Below are 27,089 nucleotides of genomic sequence, written 5' to 3' on the forward strand. Positions count from 1 at the left end.
AGATCCAAGGATCTCCGGTCTTGAAACGCCGTGATTTAAGAAGCCACCGTGAGCAACGCGGCGATTAGGGCCACACACCTTTCTGAAGGACCTTCTTCTGCCTCGTTTCCTAGTTTTTGTTATTTTAAACAGGGAATAATCATTTTCAGTTAGAGAAAAAAGAAAGGAATAAAACTATTTTCACTTCAGGGGGTTAAAAATAAATAAATAACCCAGGATGGAACAGGAATTCTTCTCCCCTAACGAGCCCTCCTTAAAGGGGCATCTCCTCCAACTGAGCAGCAGAGCCGAAGGATTTCCTGACACGTCCTGCCCTGGGAAGGCAAGCCAGGGCACCGGGAGAGGACGCAGCCAGGGCCGAGCCCCGCACAGCGCGATGCTGCAGGGGTCTCCTCCCACCCACCCTCGCATCAGCGCCCGGCTCCCGGGAGCAGGGGAGAGACCTGGGCTGCAGTGGGACGGTCCAGCCAGCCCAGAGCGGGCCTAAGGGAGCCCGATGGCGCCCAGTACTGCACCCCAGCCTCGGGTGGGGGTGAGACGTGCAGACTTGTACGGTGCCCCACGGGGGGGTGAGTGAGGGACTAGGCGCAGCTGCAGGCAGGGACAGGGGGACGGGAACTTCCCGGCAGAGCCTCCACGGGGTTCTTGCCCGCAGCCGGCGGGCAAGCACACCTGCATGCCCTCATGCCAGGACCCCAGCACCTGCCCACCAGGGGCCTCTCCTGTGGCGCCAGCCCATTCCGGCAGGGGTGGGGGCAGAGGGGCCAGACCTCCGGAGCCCTCTGTGAGGAAGGTGCGTTTAAAGACGGGAGTGAAGGGCCTGCGCACTGGAGACTCTGGCTTGCGTTTGGAAACAGCTGCCTCTGAGGTGCCTGGAGGAGGCCACCCTTCCACTCAGGCCCGAGAAGTCCCAGGACTGAAAAACGCTGGCGAGGGCAGGCTGGTGGCCGGGCAGCACAGCCCGGAGCACTCCGACGCCGATTACCTTCGCTGACAGCCATCCTCTCCCTGGGGCCGTGGGAAAGACCCGCTGCCCACGGGCCTGGCTTGCAGGCCGTCTCCCTCAGTGCACCTGAGCCAAAGGAGCCATCCTCAAGCAAACATCGCAACCTCCGAGAACTTCTGTGGCCAAACAACTCCTCAGGCCCAACTGGGCTGGCTGAGGAGGAAGAGGAGGAGGAGGAGGCGGAAGCACACGAAATCTGGCTACAGGGCATATACAGGTCCTCTCTTGATGGACACCTCTCTCGGGAGTGGCAGGACCTGAAAACGTGTTTTTAAAGCCCAGAGACATACTAAGCCTTGTCTCACGCGGCGTCAGATTATGGCTACCACAGGCCGTAAGTGTGGTCAAGTTAAAAAACCAGAAACAAAACAGGTGACAGGCACCTCAATCCCGAAACACCGAAGTTCGGGTACCCCGTGTGGAAGCGTCTTAAGAATGGCCCGATGCCACAGGAACGGCGAGCGGTGGGCAGGGACTAGGTAGCGCCCAACAAAACTGAAACTTCACACCAAGAGTTGAGGCGTGAACTACGCGGGGAGACCAGGAGAGCCGCTCCAAGGCTGCGCTGCGGCCTGGATCTAAGTCCCAAGCGCCGCCGGGACCACTTGGGTCGTCTCTGGGTTAATCCATTAGCCCAGTGAGATCCAGCAACATCCCGTAAGGCGCGCGTGCCTGAAAAACGTCCAGCAAAGCCGAGGAAACGATACAATTTAACTTCATCTCTGCCAAATAAACCCACTTAATAGCATGTGTGATACGATTTCAGGACAACACGCACAGCACTTCCTCAATCGCGCCTGGTGGAAGGGAAAACACCTAGGCCTGAACATCCCCAAACATCTTTATCCCACCCAGGCTTGTGAGCAAGCATCTTACTCACCTAGCCCCGTGCCCACATGACAACCCAACCGCCCGGCGCTTAATTCCTTGCCCAAGTCTACCTCGCCTGGGTCCTGTTTCAAATACTCTCCAGATTATACTTCGTAAAACCTCCACTTTCTTCCCCGCTTCCTGAACGCGAAATCTTCCCGTAGTAAATTCACGCCGTAAACACACCCAGGGCTTTGTTTTATACACAGATTTCTCTCCCCTGCTCCCCAGAGAGGTTGCTTTCCCTTCTAAACCCAACCGAGGCCAAATACTGCCATCTGGGGTCACGGCTTCCTCCGCCGCGGAGCGCACTCGCCGGTTCCGGATTCCCCGCGCCGATCGCGGCTCGCACCCCTTCCTGTCTCCGTCTGCCCACGGCAGGCGGCGGGCGCGCGGCGCCCAGACAAAAGCTCGGGCCGTCGGGCCCACGGCCCCGGGCCGCACACCCTTCGGGCCGCGGCGTCCTTCAGCCCAAAGGCCGACGGTCCCGGTGCAACTTTGCAAACGGAAAGGAGGGAGGCGCCTGCGCCCGCAGGTCCGGGTGCGCCCGGGGCGGCCGGCACGCGCGTGGGCCGCGGGCGAGGGCGCGAGGGGAGGGCGAGGCGCGCCCCGGCCGAACGCGCGCCGGCGCCCGCAACTTGCCCGCCGGCCCTGGCTGGCGCCCGGCAGGGCCCGCCCGACGGCGAGGCCCACATTGTCCCCGAGGCACGGCCGGCCACCCTAGCGCACAGCCGCTTGCACACGCCCCCTGCCCGGGCCGGCTGCCGGGCCCGGGGCGTCCGCCGGCCTGCCGCGCTCCTCGGTGCCCCGCTCGGGCCAGGCCCTGGCGGCACCACCATCGGCGGCTGCAAAACTTTCTCCTCATCGCGGCAGGGTGGCGTCGCGGCCGCCCTGGGCGCGTCAGTCGGTCGGTCGGGAGGTCGGGTGGCGGGTCCCTCCCTTAGCCCCACCCCGGGCCCCCGACCTGGTCCGGCTCCGATTCATAGTCGTCGTCCTCGGCGCTCACGGACATGGCCATGGCTCATGGTGGGCCCAGGCTCGCGCGCGCTGACATGGCTGGAGCGCCGCCGCCGCCGCCGCCGCCGCCCGCCCGGAGCAGGCTCGGCTCGCCCGGGCTCGGGCTCGGGCTCGGGCTCCGGCTGCCGCGAGGAGGGAGCCGCGCCGCGCGCCTCGCACGCCCGCGCGGGAGGGGGCGGGGAGGGGCCGGGGAGGGGAGGGCCGGGGCGCTCATGCATATGCATAAGGCGAGCCAGGAAGGGGCTGGCCCCCCGGGCCGGCGGGCCAATGGCGCGGCCGCGGCTCTCGGGCCGCACACAAAGGGAGCCCGGCCTGCGGTGACACGGGGGCGGACCCGCAGAGGGCGGCCCCTCACGGCAGGCGCGCGGGGACTGGGGCTGCGTGGGGGCGTGCCCCGTGCCCCGCCCGGCCCGCGCGCCGCGGGATACACATGGGTGGCTGGCTGCACGCCGCCGCCAATCTAACAGGAAATGCACGCCCGACCTCGGGTGGGGTCTTTTGTGTGGTCCTGCGGGGTGTCTTGCGGGAGCCCCGGGGCGCACGGGCCACGGGGTGCACCCCTGCACGAGAAGCCAGGCACGGGTCCCTCTGCCCCCGAGGGCGGACACCCAGGCTCCCGGGTCTGCGCAAGCTCTGGGACCAGGACCTGATGTCCGCGAACCTGAGAATCCCGTGCCCAGCGCTTGCAGGCCCGTTGGCCTGGATACGGTCTGGGGGCCCATTTTTCCCAGATGAGGGCATTTGGGTTGGCCGATCGCCTGACGCGGCCCTCTCAGCCCTCAGGTTTGCCTTTCCAGGTCCGGAGGGAATTGGCGTGGAAGGTGGGGTGATGCAGATGGGAGCTCAGATTGAGCGTCAGATGTGCAGGCTGCCAGAGAGAAGCCCTGAATGCATGTGTCCCAGGTGGGGGCCCCCAGTTCTAGGAGACTGGCAACTCCCTGGGGGGGCTGGCCTGGAAGGTGTGCGTTTCTAAATTCTTAAACCGTAAAGATTCCTAGTGCTTACTCCAAAAGCAGCCCACTCCTGCAGAAAATGGTTACTGCAAATCCAGGTGGAGATTGATTAAAAAAAAAAAAGTCTATGGGGTCACTTACCCCAACCGCCCTTACTCTGAAGGGGGACCTCCGACCATTAGCTATAGTGGACAGTGCTATATTGTCAGCGTCCAAACCGCAGCTCCACTGCAGCTGAGGAGCAGAGAGCCTTAGCCCAGGGGCCGCATACTCGGCACTTAGCTAGAAGCGCCCAAGGTGACACTAAACGTGCACACCTGCAAGTCTTCATTTGTAAAACCAGGAGGTTTGCCCAGCAGAGGAATGGGTGACCTGTTAAGAGATGCGAGGCTTTCCCAAGGGGAGGGGGGGGAGCCCATTAGCTGTGAAATCTGGCGATCAATCGACCCTGCGATGTCATCCAACTGCTACTCGCACTCTGGCCACTGGCCCCGAAATCCACTGTGAGAACAGAAGGGACCCACAGGCAGGTCTCCGCCTGGTCTTTCAAGGAAGGCAGAATGTGTGTCGGAGAACTTGTAAATAAAACCCAGGAGGCTTCCAGCAGGGAGTCAGCAGGAGTGAGTAAACAGGGATGTCAGTTTCACGGAGGGGGTTTTAAAGTTTGTCTGAAATGTATACACCCACTGACACTGGGGGGAGGGGGGCAGGGAATCCCAGCAGACTTGCTACTTTCTGAAACATGTCTGCTCTGAGTATCTTATATTTTTCACAATCAAGGTTAACAACAAAAACAAGCCACAGAATAACCCCACACACACCTCACTCGACCCTCAATGATCTTTTAAAAAACTACCTTGTCTGAACCGAAGTCTGAATTTGATACTGCCCTTAGGGGACATGCTACCCAGAAGGAAGACCCTTAAAGAAAGGCAGGGATGCTGATAAAACGCTAATCATGCTTTCACATCATTGTAATTGGCAAAAAACACAAGAGTACAGAGACTCCCAAATAACAGCCCAGACTAATGGGCTGGGTTCTAAGTACTAAGGGGCTCCTGCTAGCCACTATCCTAACACCTCTAAAAATTCCTCTTCTGACATTTACAAAGAACTTCCTACTCCTCTCTTCCCTCAATTGTTTCCTTTAGCTAAATGGTGCACACAATTATCCAACATTGCTTTTGTATGAATCGTGTCCTGATCTGTATATGAAATACATGATGTCAGCCCTTGCCCAGCAGAACTGCCAACTCAAAATTCAGTGTTTATAACGTGCCTTGGGCTCATTTCTTCTCCTGGAGCTCGTCTTTCAGTGACACTAAGAACCGAACACTCTCCCAGCTCCATTAGCTTAGGCTGACATTCTCAGAACGTGCCCTGCAACGCTGGTGCCACCCGGGCAGTTGGCAAACGCCCAGAGCCAGGAGGATCCAGAAACTCCACCAAGTGGCGAGGGAAGAAAAACAGATGTATTCCAAGTTCACTTGGGCCGTGTCACCCACTCCCCCGCTTTCTCTTGAGTGGCATTTAATTTTCTGTCTGCCTATCAGATCGTGACCCCTTTCCGCCCAGGGGTTTTGTCCTGATTTAGCCACCTAAGGGTGCTGCAGGCTGACCCAGGGTGGGGACAGGCGGGGAGCTAAGGTCACAGGTGGCAGGGAACCCGTCCTCTCCACCTCCATTTCCAGGAACAAGAGAGAAAAAGGGCAGGCAGACTGGGCACTCACTCCCTGAACTCGGAGCTCCCCCAGGGCAAGGGCGACTCCTGCATGTGGCCCCTTCCCCTGAGCCCAGGTCACAGACAGCACGGCTACAGCTTGGGAACATGACTTACTAGAGGATCAGGGCAGGAAAAGCGAGTGGATTCTGTGTCCAGACCGGTAAGGGGCTGGCACTCTCCCGAACCAAAGGACAGCATTTGTCAACATGCCCGAGAGGAGGAAACAGAAATGACAGAGCAGGCATGCAAGAGGTCGCTTATTAATGCAAGTAATAATTTATGTTACTAGAGAACACTGGTAACATAATGAGCACTAGAGAATGCATACCTCGGTTATTTTACCCTGATTTCACCATTTTTTAAGTGTATTGCTCAAGTTATTTCACCACTGGTCTCCCTGTTCTTCAACAGGTTTTCCCCCTTCAGGGCAAGGGGAGGTCTCCTGGAAGGTGACTTTTCCAATACAACGTACATGGGAGGACTTTCGGCACGGTGTCGCACAGCAGCCCGGGACTGAAACCAGGGTTCAGAGGGTGCCTGAGGGACAACGGGCTGCAGCGATTTCTGTGACGGAAATTACGAATGTTACTTAGTTACCTTTTATGGCCCCCCTGGAGAGCCACGCCACAAGCATTTAAAAACCAAGTATATTCGTCAGATATTTAACAGACAGAGCTTTCTGTTCAATGGGGCTCCTCTCCTAAGCATGTCTCTCCACATCACCGACATCAGCCAATAAATACTCACATTCCCCGCCCGACTGTGACTGTACATAGGGTTTTTAAAGAATTAACTGGTTTAACAGGTGAAGGGCATGGATCTCAGAAATGTTTTTCCACCGTCCACCCCAGTTCCGATTCATTTGCTGACCATAGAAAGGTACTTCCCTTCTCTACTTACTTCCCCACAAAAGTCCAGGCTAAGGGCTGAGGGCTCAGACAATCCGGACAAACAAATGGGTTCGTTTGACAAACCGCCCTACACCAGCTCCGGAAAGTTTAAGGAGCTAAAGACGCATAAAACGCCAGTATAATTCCAGCCTACAACTAGAGCTTTTTACATTTAAAAACATTCTTCATAACAGGGCCAAATCTCCCCCTAGTCACCCACCCTTGGTTTCCCGGCGCCACAGCATCTGTGATGTCGATCCCAAGGTCCTCCAAAGACAAGACCTTGGAGAAATACAGGACATAAAGAAATGTTCCGTGTTTTTAAAAATGAGCCATCCTAACGGGTGTTCCTTCGTTTTAACTCCCTTTATTTCCTGATGCTGAAGTATTGTTTAGAAAATTACAGACACCACGAAAATTCCACCCCTAAATACTTACATTTGTATCTCTGAAAAAAGAATGTTTTCTACTTAGCCAAAATATGTTTTTAAATCCAGAAGACCGAATCCAAAGATTACGCAAAATGGGATGATAAAGCAGACAGAAAAGAAGTAACATTACGGCCCTGACCAGTGTGGCTCAGTGGGTTGGGCATCATCCTGCAAAGCAAAAGGTCGCTGGGCTGATCCCCAGGCAGGGCACAGGCCTGGGTTGTGTGTTCGGTCCCCAGTCCAGGGTGTGTACGAGAGGCAGCGAACTGATGTTTGTCTCACACTGATGTTCCTCTCCATTTCTTTCTCCCTCCCTTCCCCTCTCTCTAAAAATAAATAAAGTCTTTAAAAAACAAAACAAAACTAAAATTATGTTCACCACTGATAACAGCTCTGTTTGCAAAGGCCAAAAGGTGAAGACAAACCAAATTCCATCCAACGGTGATGAGTGGGTAAACAAAACGTGGTCTTTCCATCCAACGGAATATTATTCGGCCACAAAAAGCCACGAAGGGCTGACACACACACACAGCAACATACACAGACCTTGAAAACACCACGCTGAGTGCAAGAAGCCAGACACAAGGGCCACACAGGATATGATTCCATACACAGGGGCGGGCGAAAGTAGGCTTACAGTTGTTCATGTAAAAATAAAAAGACCTGCAGGTTATGATTATTTATACTATTTACACCTACTTATTTACACATGACATTATTTACACATTCTGTGCTTTGCATACTGACAACTGTAAACCTACTTTTGCCCACCCCTGTGCATGACATGTCCAGTCCAGAACAGGCACATCCAGAGAGACAGACAGTAGACTGGTGGTCGCCAGGGGCTGAAGGGGGGTGGGGTTGGGCCCGGGTGGGGGTGGGGGAGACGAGGAGTGACTGCTAAAGCGTGCAGGGTTTCTTTTTGGAGTGGTGAAGTTATCTTGGACTTTAGACAGAAGTGGCGGTGGCACAACATCGCGAATGAACTAAATGCCACTGAATTGTTCCCTTTGGTTACTCTTACGTGATTTTTACCTGAATGAAAAAGTATATATACATATATCTATGCCATTATTTGGCAGTGATCTTAGTTCCTATGTCTAAAAAAGGTAACCTGGTTGGGACTGTTGGGTGTAGGGCCAACGGGGCGTGTTGAAACGAATCGAACCTTGGAGAGAGCTGAACCAACTCTTCAGCGAGCCGCCGCCAACAGTCCCTGATGGGCTCAGACAGAACCTGAATGCCTCTCGCTCAGGGATGCAGGCCTGACGGATGCAGATGCTCGCAGGTGGGTGCGGCTGGGGGACACACACACACACACACACACACACTCACTCACACACTCACACAGGCCGAGCCGCCACCGGCCTCCCTTCATTTACCGTTCTTGCTTTTCTTTTCAAATGGCTTATCCCCAGCAGGCCAATTTGCCTCTGAAATCCCCTTGGATCTATGAAAATCCGTGAGTTTATCATGACACTCAGCATAGAAAAAAACCTGACAAAACTCGCCTGTCACCACTGGAGGCTACCACGAACCGGGCTCCTTTTTGAAAACTGGTCTTTTTTTTTTTTTAATTGGTCTTTAAAGGGGAAGCAGCAGCAGCAGGCAGGCAGCCCTTTCAGGAGGAACTGCGTGGATGAGCGAAACCCCTGGAAAAAATGGGAGCGAGCTGGCATGGGAGGGGCGGCACGCTTTACTCCGCCTCCTGACACAGCTATTGATCCAGGCAAGGACGATCCACCGATGTTGAAACCGTCTGTGACTGGTGCCAGGGAGCAAGGGGCCAACGCCTCCCCTTCCAGATCATTCTCCGGAGGAAAGACGGACAAACATAACTGAGTTTGAAGAATCAGGCCTCAGCCACCTTAATCGCCATGACGTTTAACTTTGATCTAACCAAGCCTTTAGAGGTTTACTGTCCAGTTTATGGACATTCCAACAGGGGGCGGGAAGAGCAAAAAGACACCGCGAGGAAGCAGAGAGACGCACGCGTCGAGCAGGACTTCCTGCTCGCCCCTCCGAGCTTCTCTGCAAAGCGACATCCTGAGAAAGGTCTACAGCAAAGAGAGAATTACAAACAGGTTCAGTGTGTGGCCCCGGGCTGGGTCCTGGTTTGGGCGATGCAGCTCCAAAGGATGATCTGGGAAATCGGAGCATGACCAGGATGACCAGGCATTAGGTAGTGTTAAGGAATTACAACATTTTCTAGGGGTAATAACGTTATTTTGGCCATGTATAAAATCTGCTTTTTCAGAGATGCAAGCGTTAAGCATTTAGGGGTAGAGTTGCCAAGTCTGTCGTTTTCTAAACAAGACTTCATCCTAAAAAATGAAGGGAGTTAAAAAGAAATAACAGTCATTAAGATGGCTACTAAAAAAAATAAAACAGAAAATAACAAGCAGGGACCAGGATGCGGAGAAACGGGAGCCTTTCCGAGCCGAGGCTGGGAATGCGAAATTGTGCTGCTGCTGTAGAAAAGGGGGACGGCAGTTCCTCAAAAACCGAGCACACCGTCACCATCTGACCCAGCAGTTCTGTTTCTGGGCTGATGCCCAAAAGAACAGAAAGTAAGGGCTGGAAAATATGTTTACACTCCCGTGTTCACAGCAGCATTATTTACAACAAAGACGGAAGCAAGCCAGCGTCCACCTATCAATGAACAGAAACGCAGGATGTGGCCCGTCACCCTTGCCAGGTGGCTCGACTGGTTGGAGTGTCAGCCCGTACACCAAAAGGTCGTGGGTTCGATTCCCAGTCAGAGTGCATACCTAGGTTGTGGGTTCAATCCCCAATCAGGGCGCGTATGGTAAGACAACCCGATTGGTGTCTTTCTCTCCCCCTTCCTCTCTCTCTCTCTCTAAAAAGAAAAATCAGTACAAACATATCCTCGGGTGAGGATTTAAAAAAACAAAACAGAACCGTGAATGTGGTCCATCCACACAATGGAATATGATGCAGCCATAAAAAGGAAGAGACTTCTGACATCGGCCACCACATGGATGAGCCTCGAAGACATTATGCTGAGTGAAATAAGCCAGACACAGAAAGACAAATCCCGTGTGACTTCACTTCTTCCAGGTCCTCGGAGCAGTCAGACTCACAGAGACAGAAAGCAGAGCGGGGGCCCCAGGGCCCGGGAAGGGGGGCCGAGGACGGGGAGCTACTGTTTAATGGGGTTTCGATGGAAAGATTCTGCTGATGGATGGCAGTGATGGCGGTACAATGATGTGAATATCTTTAACGCCGCTGAACTGCACACCTAAAAACGGTTAAAACAGTCAACTCTATGTTGTGTTTATTTTCCTACCATTTAACAAAACAGTGATAAAAATAAATATAAAGAAGGAAGACTCTCGCCTAGAAGAACCAATCAAGTGGGAATAGCCATGCTAATGAACCTCCCTCGGTGAACCTCCCCACATCCGGGCCCCTCCCCCCACCTTGTCCCCCCAGCGTTAACAGAGAGAGCAATGAACCTAAATAGCGCCCCCAAATCATTCTTCTGAGTAAAATGATCTCTGAGCTCTTGCAGAGCGCTTCCCTTCGTCGTGTGCGTTCACAGGTGGGGAAGGTCGGTGTGTTAGAGCAGGTTCTACTAAGGGTTCCACTTCCCGCTTTTTTTTTTATTTTTGAGTTACAGTTTACATTCAATATTATTTTGCATGAGTTTCAGATGTGCCCACCTACTTTCTTTGTCCCTATAAGCACACTTGCCCTCCCCACCTGTGAAACACAAAGCAAAATGACACAACGTCCATAATTCCCCTAATCGTGCTTTTTTTTGTCTCTGGAGTGCCTGGATGTGGAGGAAGACGACCTGACACCAGCAGATGGCTCATCCATGTGGTGGCCGATGTCAGAAGTCTCTTCCTTTTTATGGCTGCATCATATTCCATTGTGTGGATGGACCACATTCACGGTTCTGTTTTGTTTTTTTAAATCCTCACCCGAGGATATGCTTGTATTGATTTTTCTTTTTAGAGAGAGAGAGAGAGGAAGGGGGAGAGAAAGAGAGCAATATCGATGTGAGAGAAAGACACCAATCGGGTTGTCTTACCATACGCGCCCTGACCGGGGATTGAACGCACATCCCTGTCTCTAACGGAGCCGGGTTCCGGAGAAGGGGGGAAAAGGAACGTGACAACTCACTCCCAGCGTCAGTGACCAGGAGTCCTCCTTTAAAATGGGACAACTTTTAAGCCCTGGCTGGCATAGCTCAGTGGATTGAGCTCGGGCTGCGAACCAAAGTGTCGCAGGTTCGATTCCCAGTCAGGGCACATGCCTGGGTTGCAGGCCACGGCCCCCAGCAACTGCACATTGAGTTTCTCTCTCTCTTTCTCCCCCCACTTCCCTCTCTAAAAATAAATAAATAAAATCTTTAAAAAAAATGGGACAGCTTTTGATGACACGTGACACAAAGGGAAGTCTGAAGGACAGGCCACTGTCCCGGAAATACGACCGTGATCATGGCCCGTGGTCCCCCTCGCAGTGCCTGCCGGGCTCTCTCATTACTCCACCGGAGGCAGGAGCCCTCAACACCGCTGCCGCTTTCCAAGAATTTGTCGGCGGCATTACTAACGCAGACAGCCGAGCAGGCTACAGCCCGAGAAAGAAACCCGGGGCTGCAGACTTTAATTACAGGTTATTTCAGCCGAGCGCTGCCTCCGAGTTCCGATAAAGTGGTTGCACAACGACGGAGAGGACGGCTGGAAATCTCCAGGTGCGACGGGATCTTTCTCGGTTGGCAGACGAAGGGGGCTGCCCGAGTCTGGGGGACAGAAGGGTCTGGGCCCTGGAGGTGTGCGAATGTGGTGGCGTCCCTGGGCCACGCTGCAAGAAGAAGGGTTGTCCTGGGCCACACATTAAACCCACAGCGACAGGTAATCACACACACACACACACACAATCTCATAATGCGTTAAGTGAATTTACGATTTGGTGTTGGGCCGCAGGTTGGGCAGCCCCGTGGCCCTTTCTCAGGACCCTTCTATTTAGGGTCCTCTCTACGGTTGGCTGGGACTGGGACACAAACGTTAAAGTCGGGAGAGACCCTCACTCTCCGGGAAGAGAGGACGCAGAGGCATCTGGAGAATGAAAGGACTAAAACTAATCCAACACAACCTCATCTTCTGGAAGCTCTGGGAAGACCTTGCTATCAAGCCGATCCCTTCAATAAGCACTTCCCAGTCCCTGGCTCCCTGGGACCAATCACGCCCGACAGGATGCAAAAACCGACGAGGGAAAAGTCGACAGGCGAGCTCCGGTCTCCAGAAACCAGTGGGGGCTTAGGACCGACACGCGACAACAGTCAGAGCGGAGTGTGGGCGTCCAGTGGGAAGAGAAATTGGGGAGTGTATCGCCAGGATGTCGGCAGGACATGGATGGCACCCCGGCCCCCTCCCACCCGGTCACGGGGCAGAGTTGAACAGGCTCAATCACAGAGCGCTGGGTAGGGCCAGAGCAGCCAGCTCCGCATGGCAAGGCAACGCACCCTGAGCCCAGAGACGGTGGCAAGCTGTTACCTCCCTTTGGCTGACGGGCCAGGGGGGCCGTCACCAGACACACAGAGAAGAGCCGGAGCAGGCCATGGAACAGGAGCCATGGTCCTCGGTGGGAGGGAACCACCAACCCGCAAGGACGCTGGGGGAACAAATACCCCGGCCCCTCTCCCCTCCCACGTCCCCATCTCCTCCTGCCGGTCCCTCCCAGGGGCTGAGCCCAACCACAAGCCAAGGCGACCAGGATGCCCTTTGACCTCTGAGGCAGCCCACAGAGCAGGCCGGACATGAGGGTGCAGGTAAAAAACACCCAGATCAGGAGGCTTCCTAGTGAAGAAGGGAGTCAGTTGGGCGCAGAGGTGGCGAACGTGTACGTGGGGAAATAAGGGCATTCTCAAGAAGGGGTACCGTATGAGCAAAGACCCAGGCCGGCAAGAAAAGGGAAAAGAGGGGGTAACGCGGCTCCCCTGCCAGGCCGAGAACAGGGAGAAGCCGCCACCGGATCCTAAGGCGGAGCTCCGGGGGAAGACTTGGGCACTCGAGGCCAGGACGGGGACTTGGGAGGCGACTGAGAGACGACAGAGAGCCACGGAAGGTTTGGTAACAGCTTTCTGGGCTGAACTGCCTTTCCCCCCAAATCCACGTGGGTGAAGTCGGACGCCCAGAATGCCACCGTCTTTAGACGCGGGGTCCAGACAGAGGCGATTAAGTTAAAATGCGGTCGCTAGGGCCCTACGCGCAGGGCGGGTGTCCTTATCAAAAGGGGAAGTTCGGAAACAGACGCGCAGAAGGAAGACCACGTGACGGCACAGGAAGGAGCCGGCTGGAACTCGCACCCGGAGCCGGCAGGTGAAGCCGTTGCCCTGCGGCCCGGCCCCGCCCTCCCATCTGGTGTGACGCCAAACCTCCCCTTCCAGGCTCCCGTCCCCTCCGCGAAGAGGGGGGGTTGGAGGGGTAGCTCGCAGGCATGCCTGTCACACGGTTCAGCCCCTGACAAATTGGGGAATCAGAGCTCACATAAGCTGGCTAGAGAGCTGGACCCCAGCTTGCAAAGACACGGTGGCGCCCGAGCCACCGAGCATTTTCTTTGCACCGGATTCTCCAGCCGTTGATGTAAACAACTCTGCTCAGATCAAGGGGACCGCCTTCTGTGGGCCAGCTTTTAGCAGAGGTACCTGACGGAGCTCAGGGGCACCCGCCACGCTCCAAGCTCCACGAAAGCCTTCGCTGTCATGTAGGGCACCCCGGGGAATTCCAGACAAGGGCCCCAGGTTGGTTTTTACTCGCTTCCCCCTCCCTCACTGCACCCTGCTCCGTCCGTGTTGCTGCGCATTACCGCTGCCACCCTCGGAGGCTGCCCTGTCACCAGGCCTTTCCTGCACCCTCTCCTCCTACCCGGCCCAGCGGGGGGAGGGGTGGCCTCAGCCGCCTCCACCCCCAGGGGCACAGTCTACACAACGGTCGCCAGGGTGAGGGAGGGAGAAGGAAGCACTTTCTGAAACCAGCCCCCTTGTAGGAAACGCCAGCCATTTCGGCACGGCCCGTGACCACTTCAGGGAAATTAAGCCACTTGGGTCTTGCTGGAGATTAAGTTGTATCACGAGCCGAACAATGATAATAGCGGGAAATGTCTCTCAAGTGTTCACCTCCTTCCCTGCTCCCGGCTCTTCCTTCTATGTCCTCTAGCTCTACTGAGAAGATCACCCGCCCTCGGGGAGGGCGAATTCAGAATTGTATCATTTCCTTACAAACCGTGATTACAAAAAGCTGTAATTGCCATCGTGGACGGATAGCCTACTGCTGAGGGGTTTCATAGACAGCACCTTGCAGGAAAGGCGTCATCGGCCCCTTTTACAGATGAGTCAACTGAGGCTCAGGCTGGCCCACAAACACCCAGCTAGAAAGTAGCACAGCCAGGATTCGACCTCCAGGTCCACCTGACCCCAGAGCTCGCCCTGGTCGTGGATGAGAATTAACTGTGAAGCGTTTAGAAAGTGCAGGTTCCCGGGCCCCGTGCCAAACCTACTGGCTCACAGTATCCGAGGTGGGGCCTGGGCAGCTGTATTTTTTAAACCGATTCCCCTCACCAGGCTATGCTCACTGTCTAGGAGACCACCTGGCCCTGAGCACACGCCACAGCCGGCAGTCCTCCTCGTCGTCTTCCTCCTCCCCAGCTGTGCGCCACCAACGTGACTGCTCCGGCGGTGACAGGAACTGCAGCAGAGGACAAACAGGAAGTGCATGGGGGCCCCTTCCACCCACTGAAGTCTGTGCCTCCCCTGAAGGGAAAGGCTATCGGGCCCCCAGATCTAAATGACCAACGGTGGCGGAAGGGGAACAGAAACAGCAGAACTGAGGGTGACGCACACATCAGGGGTATGTGTGTGTGTGTGTGTGTGTGTGTCTTGCTTCCTCCCCTGGTTCCTAGGTGGCCCCATAACAGCCCTGTAAAGAAGCTGCCCCAGTAGCTGCTGCAAGGGACTGCCCCCGCATTCCCTGTCATGCGACTTGTTCATACACACTCCAGCCACTTGGCTCCTACACTCCAAAAAAATTTGCCAGTAATTGAAATTCAAGTGGCAACCATCTTTGGCCACTAGAGATAATGGATGAAGAACCAGGATGCTGCCCTTGCTGGTGTGGCTCAGTGGATTGAGAACTGGCCTGCAAACCAAAAGGTCACTGGTTCGATTCCCAGTCAAGGCACATGCCTGGGTTGCTGGCCAGGTCGCCAGTAGGGGGCGCACTAGAGGCAAATACACATTAATGTTTCTCTGCCTCTTTCTCCTTCCCTTCCCTCTGTCTAAAAATAAAATAAATAAAATCTTAAAAAAAAAAAAAAAGAACCAGGCCGCTTCAACAGGCTCGCTTTCCAAAAGGGGTGCTTTCCACATGTGGCCAGGGCTCAGCCTCCCAGCTTCCTCAGTTTCCTCCCATGAATGAACCAGCAAGCCGGCCAAGTAGTGTCGCCTGGCTGGTGAGCCGGTCTACTCACTACTGAGTTCAGAGGTCAGGCTTCAAATAGCTCAGCTCCTTCGGCTGGGTTCTAAGGTCGCAGACAGGCCCCCACCATCGCGCCACCTGGTCGTGAAAGGAAGCGGACGGAGTGTAGACGGATCAAACAAATCGGGCACCACCGGTGAAAACAGCCCGTCGAGTGGATGGTGACGGATGGCGGTCCAGTAGCATCTTTGATTTGAGAGACGCCAGGTCAGAAATGACCTCCCGGCACCTCATCAGTTCCAGGAAAGGACCTCGTTTCTCCGGGAGCCAAGGTGGGAGATCAAAGCGTTGCTAGCTGATCATCACTTATCATTAATTACTTGGGAAGTAACCTGACCCAGACCCCAGGCAGCTCCCTGCCTCGCATCCTGACAGCCTCAGTGGGCACCCTTGATCTCTCAACCCAACCTGCATGAAACAGAGAGGAGGTGGCCCGCAAAGCTGGGAACCAGGAGACCCCGGGCGGCCCGGGCACCCGGTGGCGCACTCGCTCCTTCCGCCCCTGTTCACTTTTTAACCCCGCGGGCCAGGAAACGCATAAATATAGCACCCGGCCTCCGCCGCCCCTCCCCTCCGACACATCTCATTGAGTTCCTGAGAGCACGGAAACACATCTGGCGGCAAAAGCGCCTTAGGATCCGCAGCTGTGTGGCCCCGAGCACGGCCGCGCGCCTCGGACTGCCCTGCTGCCAGAGCGCCCTGGAGATAAGACGACCCGCCTCCTGGCCTCCTTGTGAGGATTAAATAAGATCTAGTAACGGCATCCAAAAACTGGTGCGTAACTGGGAGGGGGAAGAGCCAGGGGATGAGGGCTGTACTGCCAATAGTTTATTCTAGAACTGGGTGGGGGGGGTGGGGGGTGGATGGTATTATTATTCCTATATTATTTATACCTTTTTGTGACTCTGAACTATGTTGGTAGTTTACCATAAATGCTATTGGCTGACTTGTGCCCCCCCCACACACACCAAATTCCTAGGTTGGAGTCCATGAGCCCCAGCACCTCCAAATGTGACTGTATTTGGAAACAGATCTTTAAAGAGGCAACTAAGTTAAAACCGGGCCGTTTGGGCGGGGTGCTAATTCAGTGTGACTGGTGTCACTGTAAGGACACAGACACACCCAAAGGGAAGACCTTGCAGACACACACACAGGCCGTGGCCGTCTACAAGCCAAACACAGGCCCCGGAAGCAATGCTCCCCGTCCGCTGACACCTGCTCTCCGACCTCTGCCCTCTGGCAGCTCGAGAAATTGGATTTCCATTGTTGAGGCCACACAGTCTGCAATTACTGTCATGCTAGCCCTCGCAAGCTCAGACGATGCACACTGAAGAAGTGAAAGAAAACACAAACGGAATGACAAAGGGAAATCTGGGCTAGCATGGCTTTCGGCAAAAAGACGGACGATAAGTGTTGGCCAGGACATGGAGGAGCCGGACCCCTCGAGCACAGCGGTGGGAAGGGAACACGACGCAGCCGCCGCCGCGGCCAGCTGTCTGGCCGTCCCTCAGCAAGTTAAACATAGAGGCACCACCTGACCAGGCTAGGCATCTACCCAAAAGAAACGAAGACACAGGCTCACATTGAAACCTGTACACGCATGTGCATAGCAGCACTAGTCACAGTCGCTACAAAATAGAAACAGCTCAAACGTGCCCATCAACAGCCCTGGCCGGGTAGCTCAGCTGGTTAGAATGTCGCCCCAATAGGACAAGGTTGTGAGTTCGATCCCTGGTCAGGCCACATAAAAGAGTCAACCAATGAGGCCTGGCTGATGCAGCTAAGTGGATCGAGCACAGGCCTATGAACCAAACGGTCACCAGTTCGATTCCCAGTCAGGGCACATGCCTGGGTTGCAGGCCAGGTTCCGGGTAGAGGAGGGGTGCACGAGAGGCAACCACACATTGAAGTTTCTCTCCCTCTTTCTCCTTCCCTTCCCCTCTCTCTAGAAATAAATAAATAAAATCTAAAAAAAAAAGAGAATCAACCAATGAATGCATAACCAAGTTAAATGACAAATTGATGTTTCTCTCTCTCTCCCCCATCCTCTAACATCCATTTTTAAAACCTGCAGATGAATGGATACACAGAAGGTAACATGTATCCATACAACAGAATATGACTTAGCCGTAGAAAGGAATGAAATACATGCTCAACTTGGATGAAGCTTAAAAATATTACACTAAGTGAAAGATACCAATGACACAGGGCCACATACTGTATGACTTCATTTCTACGAATGTCCAGGACAGGCAAATGCACGGAGACAGGAAGCACCCCAGTGACGGCTGGGAGAAACGGCAGCTTCCGGAAAAGGTGGAACGACCGCCGAGGGGGCTTCGAGAACATGAAAATGTTCTAAGATTAGATTCTGGCGATGGCTGTACAGCTCCCTCGATATTGCCAATGTACCAGAGCATCTCACTGTGCACTTTAACTGGGAGACTGGGAGGTATGCAAGATAGATTTGTTTTATTACAAGGTGTCGTGGAAGTGAAACTGGTACCCCAGAAGTGTTGCTGAATGTCGAAGGTCCTTCCCTCTCCCTCCCAATCCCTCTTTCCCACCAGCCTAAGGGCCCCGGTCTCTCCCACCGGTGCGGACACCAGCCCAGGCGGAGCTCGGGTGCAGCCCAGTGCTTGTGACAGATTCTCCTCGGGAACCTTATGTAAGGGCTTCTTCCCCTAGAAGCCAGCTTCCCTGTTTCCAGGCCTTTGGAGGAAAGACAGGAGAGGTCTGGTTTAAAAAAAAAAAAAAAAAAGCCTAGCCACATCCGGTGTGAATCAGCGGGTTGGGTGTCATCCTGCAAACTGAAAGGTCACCGGTTCGATTCCCAGTCAGGGCACGTGGGTGGGTTGTGGGCCAGGTCCCCAGTTGGGGGCATGTGAGAGGCAACCAATGGATGTTTCTCTTGCACATTGATGTTTCTCTCCCTCTCCTTCTCTCTCCCATCCCCTCTCTCTAAAAAATAAATAAATAAACCCTTTTTAAAAACAAAAAATAAAATCCCCATAAGCCCCCTAGGAGTGGGCCACGGGTCTCCGGCCCGGAAGCCAGGGCGCACATGTGGTCCTGGACTGATGTTGCCTGGGGAGGCTCACTCGGGCCTCCCTGCGAATTCTGAGAGGACAGTGGGCAGTGGTGAGTTTGTCTCTTTAAACGCCCACATTCTGCAAACCCTGACCCCCCCCGCCCCCCCCCCCGGGGAGCAGTGAGGCAAAGCCACGGTTTCCCCTGCAGGGTCGGAGCAGCTGCGGGGCGTGGCGGGGTGGCCTCGAGGTGCTGTGTCTGCGAGAGGACAGTTTGTGGTCTGACAAATGGCATTTGCATTTAGCGCCCCTGTCGGGGAACGCCAACTTGAAAACCCCGTACGATTCCGCGGACTGGGGAACCGAAGGCAGAAGACAGGGTGGCGAGTCATTTTCCATTCCCCCCGCCACATAAACGACCACTCAGCTTCACAGAGTATTTGGGTCCAACGCCCTCAATACCCACGGGAATGGGTGTCCTTCTCCCCACCAGGTCCGCATTTAGGGACGTGCCCTAAGGAGATAAACAATAGGGAGAAGAAGAGCCTAAAACAGCACTGTCCAGTAGAAGTAGAATGTGAGCTACAAGTGGGTTTGTTTTTAATTTTTAAAAGATTTTATTCATTTATTTTTAGAGAGAGGGGAAGGGAGGGAGAGAGGGAGAGAAACATTGATGGGCGAGAGATACATCCATCGGTTGCCTTTCAACTGCGGGACCGACCTGGTGCACAACCCAGGCACGTGCCCTGACTGGGAATCAAACCGGCGACCTTTTGGTTTGTAGGCCAGCATTCAATCCACTGAGCCACACTAGCCCAAGCTAGATTTAAAAAAAATTTTGTAGCCACATTTAAAAAGGTAAAAAGAGACAGGTGAAATTAAATTAATAATCTATCTATTAAACCCATACATCAACTAGGGCTGCCCAATCTATTTTTTTAGGGTTGACTGATTCAGCAAATAATAAAAATAAAGTAACCCAATGACACCTCAGAGCAACAAATAATCTTTTTTAGCGTAAGTATATCTCATGCAACATGTACGACATACTTATAGCAAACACGTTACTTGTTGTTTATCTGAAATTCAAATTTAAAGGAGCATCTTTTTTAAAATCTGGCAACCCTAACTTCAACATGCAATCACATAAAAAATTACATTAATGAGCCCTGGCTGGCGTAGCTCAGTGGATTGAGCGCGGGCTGTGAACCAAAGTGTCGCAGGTTCGATTCCCAGTCAGGGTACATGCCTGGGTTGCAGGCCATAACCCCCAGCAACCACACATTGATGTTTCTCTCTCAATCGCTCTATCTTTCCCCCTTCCCTCTCTAAAAATAAATAAATAAAATCTTAAAAAAAAAAGAGTCCAAAATGTCTTTAAAAAATTACATTAATGAAGTATTTTCCATTGTTCTTTTCTGGGATAAGTCTTTGAAACCCTCTGTGTATCTGGCACTGAACATGAGCTCACCCTGTCTCAGGTCTCAACAGTCATGTAGGGCTTAGTGGCTACCATTCCAGACAGCACGGGTCTCGAAGGTTCCTCTCAGTGTGTCATACAATGACAAAGGAAAAACCCAGAAATTTGCCAAATACACATCAATAAGGAGGTTGCTTCAGTCACAGCTACCGTTTGGAGAGCACCAACCACAGTCGGTCCTTGTCCCAAGAACACTCAATCCTCACGACCACCATTCAGAGAAGATCCCCTTTCACACACAAGGGAAGGAGGGAAGGTTCTGGGAGCTTATACAGCTTGCTTAAGAAAGCCGGGAAGTGCCCTGGCTGGTGTAGCTCAGTGGATTGAGCGCGGACTGCGAACCAGGCATCACAGGTTCGATTCCCAGTCAGGGCATATGCCTAGGTTGCAGGTGATGACCCCCAGCAACTGCACACTGATGTTTCTCTCTCCCTTCCCTCTCTAAAAATAAAGAAATAAAATCTTAAAAAAAAAGAAAGAAAGAAAGCAGGGAAGCCCTGGCCGGTTGGCTCAGTTGGTTGGAGCATTGTCCCATGCACCGAAAGGTTGTGGGTTTGATCCCTGGTGAGGGCACATGCCTGAGTTGCTGGTTCGATCCCCAGTCAGCTCACATACAAGAGACAACCTATCGAAGTTGCTCTCTCACATTGATGGTCCTCCCCCTCTCTCTCATTCTCTTTCTCTCTCTAAAGTCAGTGGAGTTTTAGGGGAAAAAAGGTGGCGAAGCTTAGTATAGACAGAGTGACAGTACATGGGTGGGCTGATGCTTATGAATCCCACGCTAGCACAGCCTTCAGAAGGAAACACACCAAAACGCCACCGGTTTTCTCTGGATGGCGGACTCTGAGGTGGGTGCTGGCTCAAAGGTTTGGGTCTGCTGTCTGTTAAGCCATCCCTCGCCCCGGCCAAGCACCCTCAGAAGGGACTGCTCCATTTAAAGCCTCAGTGTCTTCATCTGCCAAACGAGGCCCAGGTGTCTGCTCCACAGGGTTGTCCGGTCTAAATAAGACACAGGATGGAGAGCACTAGGCAGCGCGACCCGCTCCCGGTGAGTTCTAGAGATGTCACTAGTGTTCCTCCCAGTGCCTTTGTCCTTTCCTGTTTGATCGAGTTTTTTATGGTGAGCACCAATCTAATTTACAGAGATAAAAAAATCACTTTCAAAAGAGAAGAAAACAGCCCATGCAGCAGCTGGAAAAAAAAAAGAAAGGAAGGAAAAGAAAGCAGGGGTTTGGGGGAGTGGAGTGGAGAAAGAAAAAAGGAAGGAGAGGAAGAAAATTCCTTGAATCACAGGTAGAGGTGAGGCATCACTTCTCTGCAGTTTCCTGAGTGACCACCAGGGGTCACTGTCTGCAGTTCCCGCGCTAGTGCAAAGGATCCCTTCCCAACACCAAAAACTTGCAATGAACAAATCACAAATCTCAATTGGGATGCCCTCTCCCAGGAGCTCCCCCTGGAAAGGTGCCAACATTCACCTTACAGGAGATGGGAAAGGCCAAGGAGACAGTCTTCCAGCTGCGGGCAACCTGCCTCTTACCTTTGGAGTCTTCTTTGGCCAAGTGACTATGGGGACCCCGGTGATAGCCAGACTGGGGTCGTCGTCCGCATGCTCCTTCAGGACATTCTGTGGCCAAACAAAGGAGCCATATTAGCCCAGGGCAAGGGGAAGGCCTTTCAAGGGGGCTGGAGGCCAAACCTAAGCCCCCAGCAAACCCCTGAGAGCCGCCCACCCTCCCCTGCTGCACCACCACCCACACTCTCAGTAGAAACCAAGCCAATGTTACCGATTTGTAGATGTTGTCTACACTTGTCTTGGTTCACTGGTGTATCCCCATAGCCTCCTACAATGGCTAACCTCTGGTAAGCTTCCAGTAAATAACTTTTTAAAAAAGCCACAAATCCCCAAAGAGGGACTTTCTACAAAACGCCTGACCAGTACGCCTCAAATCCGTGAAGGTCAATAGAAACAGGGGAAGTGTGAGAACTGTTGCCGCCAAAAGCCGCCTAAAGAGACAGAAGAGTAATTGTAACCGGGTGTCCTGGGGGAGGGGGTGGGGTCCAGGAACAGGTAAAGGACATCAGGGAAAGACTGGGGAGATGCGAGTAAACTGGAGACTTCAGTTAATAATAATGTACCAACACTGGCTCGTGGACTGTAACCAATGCGCTATACTAATGTGAGATGTTCATGATAGAGGGAACTGCCCCTGACTTGGTGGAGCCAAGTCCTCCAAAGCGGAAGGAAGCCGGTTCGATTCCCAGTCGGGACACATGCCTGGGTTGCCAGCCAGGGCACGCGAGAGGCGACCAATAGATGTTTCTCTCGCACATCGACATTTCTCTCCCTCTCTGGGTTCCTCCTCCTTTCCCCTCTCTCTAAAAATAAACAAAATATTTTAAAAAACAGAGAAAAGTGGGTGTGTGTAGGTCTATGGAAACTTTCTGTACTACCTGCTGAATTTTTCTCTAAATGTAAAACTGTTCAAAAACATGAAGCCTATTAATAGAAAACACGTTTTTAAGTGCTCAGGCTGTAACAGTAAAGGTAAAATACGATGCACCAAGTTTTCTACCGTGCACACACCTAAAAAGAAACACAACAGAGAGGAAACGGAGAACAAGGACGGGATTCAACTCTGGAGGGCACTCCACGTGGGTGGGGCACTGGGGGAGGTGACCAAGGGCTGGGGGAGACGGTGGGAACCATCCCATCGTAGGGGAAGACGTCATTTTTAGAATTGCCAACTCCGGATGATATACAAGGCCCACCAGCTTTTCATCAGTTTCCGCTTCTAATTATTGGTTTTAAATGCGCCGCAGACATTGTAATCCTTAGTTCGCAGGCCTGGGTGGGCCTCGGAGTCCAGGGTTCCCAAGCAGCTTCCGGCCTAGAAGCAATTCCCCCCTTGTGCTGCCCCCTTGGTGGCCACCAGGGGGCGCCGTGGGTTCTGCCCTCACGAAAAGCCTGTTTTCATTTGTGGCTGTAGGACGGGATAACTCAATTGAAGATTTCTCTCTGAGAAATAAATTGTGCCGAAGGCAATCTTGCCATTGGCTGCCCGAGGCTCTGCCGCTCTTGGCAGCAGACACCAGGGAACGTGGGTCCTCACCCCCCAGCCCAGCGCCCTGCAGGCTACACGCTACAAGTTTTCACTAGGAAAGCCCAGGGCTTTCAAAAGGAGACAGATCGGGGCCCCAGGGCCCCTTCTCCTGGAAACTGGCCAGTTTGTGACTGAACAAGATCACCAGGGACCATGCGTGTGGCGGGTCTCTCCCCACGTTGACAATGGGTTTGGGCGGGTCCCACTGGTTCTGGGTGGGAGCGCTGATAATGAGAATCTCCGCCTATACCGTGACTAAAGATGCCACCACTGGGATAATACAGCAGAGTCAGGCATCAAGAATCACCCACTACAGGCAGTACAGGGGGAGGAACGCGGCAGGGAGGCGCTCAGGCGGCTGGTCTGGGGAAGCCGGCCGTCTCAGCGGTCCCCCTCCCCACCGGTGAGGACCCCTGCAGCCGGGTGTCAGTGCACCCTGGGTCTCCCAGGGCACCCCCTGACGCTCCAGCCCAACCCTCATGTGCCTGCTGGGTCACACTGTGTCTCTCACAAAGGTGTCTTCAAGCCCTGCCTCCTGACACCTGGAATGTGACATTGCTTGGGGGAGTGACGCTGTGGCAAGCCAAGGAACACCAGGAACCACCAGAAGCCGGAAGGACCCTCCCCGAGAGCCTTCCCAGGAGCTCGGCCCTGCCAGCACCCCGAGGTCTGACTCCTGGCCTCTGGGACTGTTAGAGAACAAATTCCTGTCGCCGTAAGCCCCCAAGCTTGTGGTCACTTGTCACGGTAGTCACAGGAAGCAAACACACCAGCCTTGCCATGGTGCGTCGTAGTTAAACGCGGATCAGCTCCATGACGTGGGTGAGTCATCACATCTCTCTGAATCTGCTTCCTTCTCCAAGAAACGGGATAGTGACAGCCCCCACCTGTGCAGGTCACGGTGAGGACCATAACGCGTGGAAGCTACTGGGCGCGTGGGTAAACGCTCAACCAATGCCAACCAGTCCCTTCGGGCTCGCACCATTGGGATACGCTGCCCCCATTCTCTGTGGAATGTATCCACTGAACGAGTTCTGAGCACGGGGAAATGAAAAAGTTTCTTTTGTTGTGACAGGGTAATTTAAAAACTGGTTTAGCTGCATAACTAGCAGGGATAATAAATTTGATGCAGGGGCCCAGAAGTTAATTTCAGAACAAAAAAAAAAAAGCGCCCAGTGGCAGGGGTCAACCTAACCATTCTTCAGATCCACGGTTGCCCAGACGACTGGCACGGAGCCCTCTGGCCCCCCCACGGCTCTCCTCCATCCTCCCGAGGGGGTACAGGAGCGGAATCGCGTACCCAGAGCTCTCTCGTTTTGTGATCACACCGGGAGCTCCTCAGGTGAGAGGCCCGTCTCATTCCTCCTCCAGTCAATTCTCTGTACCCTCTCTGCCCTCCCCCCTGCCCTCACCCCCCATCCCCCACCCAAAGTACCAAACACAGGGCTCCCTCTCAAACTCCAGCAGGAATGCCTCCGCAGCTACGGGCGGCCTGACCCCGAGGGCTGGGCTAAATCCAGCTGGGCCCCATCTCCATGTTCTGGGTCATCTCAGGGTGGCAGCAGGTCAGGCTGCAGACCGCCCACGGGTCCCCCGTGTCTGGCTCTGCGTTTGGCCCTGCTGAAGCGGGCAGGTGTGTGATGATTCAAAAAAGCCCCCCAGTGCTGCCAGTCTGGGCTCGACAGCTGCCTGTTTTGCGAACAGCAAGAATCAGGAGGGGCAACTTAAATGAGCAGGTGGGTTCCGAGGTCAGGAGCTGATTAACCGCAAGGTCGTGGGTTTCACACACTCAGACTGGAACATAAACAGACCTGTGTTCATTCCATAGCGGCTAGTGTCTGGAATAATCATAACAATATCGGCTTAGCTCCCTGGCCCTTTAAGGGCCCCGTCCTAGTGATACTTTGCCAAATCCAATGAGTCATGTACTCTTACTATCCCCATCCTACCGACGTCCCCAAGACCCCTGAGCTGATTCATCACGACATGGGGGGTTCCGCTGGACCCTAGAACCTGTGGTCTTAAAAGATAACACCGGCCCTGGCTGGTGTGGCCCAGTGGGTTGAGCCCCATCCTGCAAACCAAAAGGTTATCAGTTCGATTCCCCATCAGGGCACATGCCTGGGTTGCAGGCCAGGTCCCCAGTTGGGGGTGCGCAAGGCAACTAATCGATGTTTCTTTCCCACACTGATGTTTCTCTCCCACTCCTCCCCTCTCTGCAAATAAATAAAAATCTTTAAAAAAAAAAGATAACACCTGTTTGGATAATAGACTCTTAATTTAGGGTTATTTTCTATTATATCTGGGCTTTTTTGTGTTTTTTAAAAAAAAGATAACCTCTGAAAACAATGGCTCCCTCCCTTATTGTCTCTTCCACCCCCTTAACTCTCTGTGGGAATTCCGCTAGTCCCGTAAGTCCCCGCGGTCCCGTAACACCTCCAATAGGAAAGGCTGCTGCCTACAGTGAGCTGGCGTGTCCACCCCTCGCTGACACTCCGGCAGCCGGGGGAGCGCGGCCTCAGTGCAAAGAGAGCCTGCAGGTACCTGAAGGGGCAGCGGCAGGATCACCCCGCCGAGGGGTACGGGACAAAGGCCCTCTGCGGCCAGCCCCCGGGGTCCCTCCCCTTCACGGCCTTACGACGCGCTGGCGGTTGTCAAGCCGTTTACAGCCCACTGGAGGACTAGACCCACCGCGACCAGCCAGACGCCCTGCGCCCCCGCGCCCCCCGTCGGGAGCCTGTGCTCTCCCACCAAGTTCTCAGTTCTCGAGGGAAGTGCAGGTCCTTCGGGAGAGACAGCGGGCAGGGCCATGTCCCTCGTACCGTGACTCACTCTGCCCACCCACGAACGCGTGCCGCTCCCAGAGGGAAGAGAGAAAAGACGACAGTGTCAGGCGGATCGGCACGCGCCCCCAAAATTCACATGCGTTCCCAACCTTGGAGCCCCCCAAATTCACATGCGTTCCAAACCTCGGAGCCCCCAAAATTCACATGCGTTCCAAACCTCGGAGCCCCCCAAATTCACACGTGTTCCAAACCTCGGAGTGGGACCTTATTGGGAAACAGGATCCTCGCAGGTGTCATCAGATCAAGGACGAAATCCAACAGACCGGGGCAGGCCCTGGGCCAATCAATGACTGGTGTCCCTGCAAGAGGAGCAGGCCCTCGGAGACACCGGGGAGACAGGTGGCCAGGTGAAGACGGAGGCAGAGGCTGCAGTGGTGAGGCTGCAAGCCGGGGAATGCCAAGGACCACGGCGAGCAGCCGGGAGGAACGGCACGGGATGAGGACGGAGCCCTCCCTAGAGACTGGCAGCGCGAGCGGGGATGGCTGACTTCCTGCCTGCAGAACGGACAGATTCAGGCTCCCCGGCTTTGAGCCAGGCTGGGGCTCTTTGTTACGCAGCCCTTGGGGACCAACACAGACTTCACTCATCACCCTGAAAGAGGGTAGGGGAAGCTGCGGGTATAGGGGGGAACCGCTTGGTTGGGGAGGGCGGGGCGCTGGCCGAAGCCAGTCCAGTTCTCCCCTGACGGATGCCTGTGAACAGCCAGGCCCTCTCCCAGCACTGAGTGTTCACAGCCTCGCTGTTTCTCACAGTCGTTCCGTGACACAGGTCCCTGTTATTACCCTCACTTTACAGGGAGGACAGCAGGTGGCAATCCCTTAAGCACTTCCAAACAGCCAAGGATCCACGGAAAGGTGGAGTGACCTGCCCAAGGCCACACGGTGAGTAGTTAAGACAGGAAGCAAAACTGGACTCAGGGTTCTCGTGCATCCCGCTTCCTTGGTTTTCCCTTTGTGTAGAAGCCACCCCGCCGCACCCCCAGCCGAGCAGGTGTCTTAACAGAAGGAAGTCACCGAAGACGCCTCAAGGCCAAGTCCCAGAGGGTTTCACAAAGACGGGCGAGAAAACGTCTTTCTCAGGCCCTCACCAGAGAGTTGAAATCTTCCTTTCCCTAAAGCCGATGGAGTAAGTAGGACGATCATTGAGGATCAGATCTAAGTCAAGTTTACACGGTCCCAGTGAGCGAACCTGCACTTGCTGCAACCAGCGCCTCTGGGGGTCTCCCGTCAGCACGGCTG

At 54.1% G+C, this 27,089-nt stretch overlaps 1 protein-coding gene across 9 annotated transcripts in view; it reads right to left on the reverse strand.

Annotated features, from left to right (window-relative positions):
- KDM2B (lysine demethylase 2B) overlaps nucleotides 1-27,089 on the reverse strand; it is a 106,728-nt gene that overhangs the window by 24,162 nt on the left and 55,477 nt on the right. For all 9 annotated transcript variants that reach the window (XM_045845284.1, XM_045845301.1, XM_045845293.1 and 6 more), the window contains one exon: nucleotides 21,441-21,527. In XM_045845284.1, coding sequence (XP_045701240.1) covers nucleotides 21,441-21,527 — 87 coding nt within the window. The remainder of the gene's footprint in view (nucleotides 1-21,440; nucleotides 21,528-27,089) is intronic.

The sequence above is a fragment of the Phyllostomus hastatus genome, unplaced genomic scaffold (assembly GCF_019186645.2).
Source record: "Phyllostomus hastatus isolate PE091 unplaced genomic scaffold, TTU_PhHast_1.1 phas_contig_1162, whole genome shotgun sequence".
Lineage (NCBI taxonomy): Eukaryota > Metazoa > Chordata > Mammalia > Chiroptera > Phyllostomidae > Phyllostomus > Phyllostomus hastatus.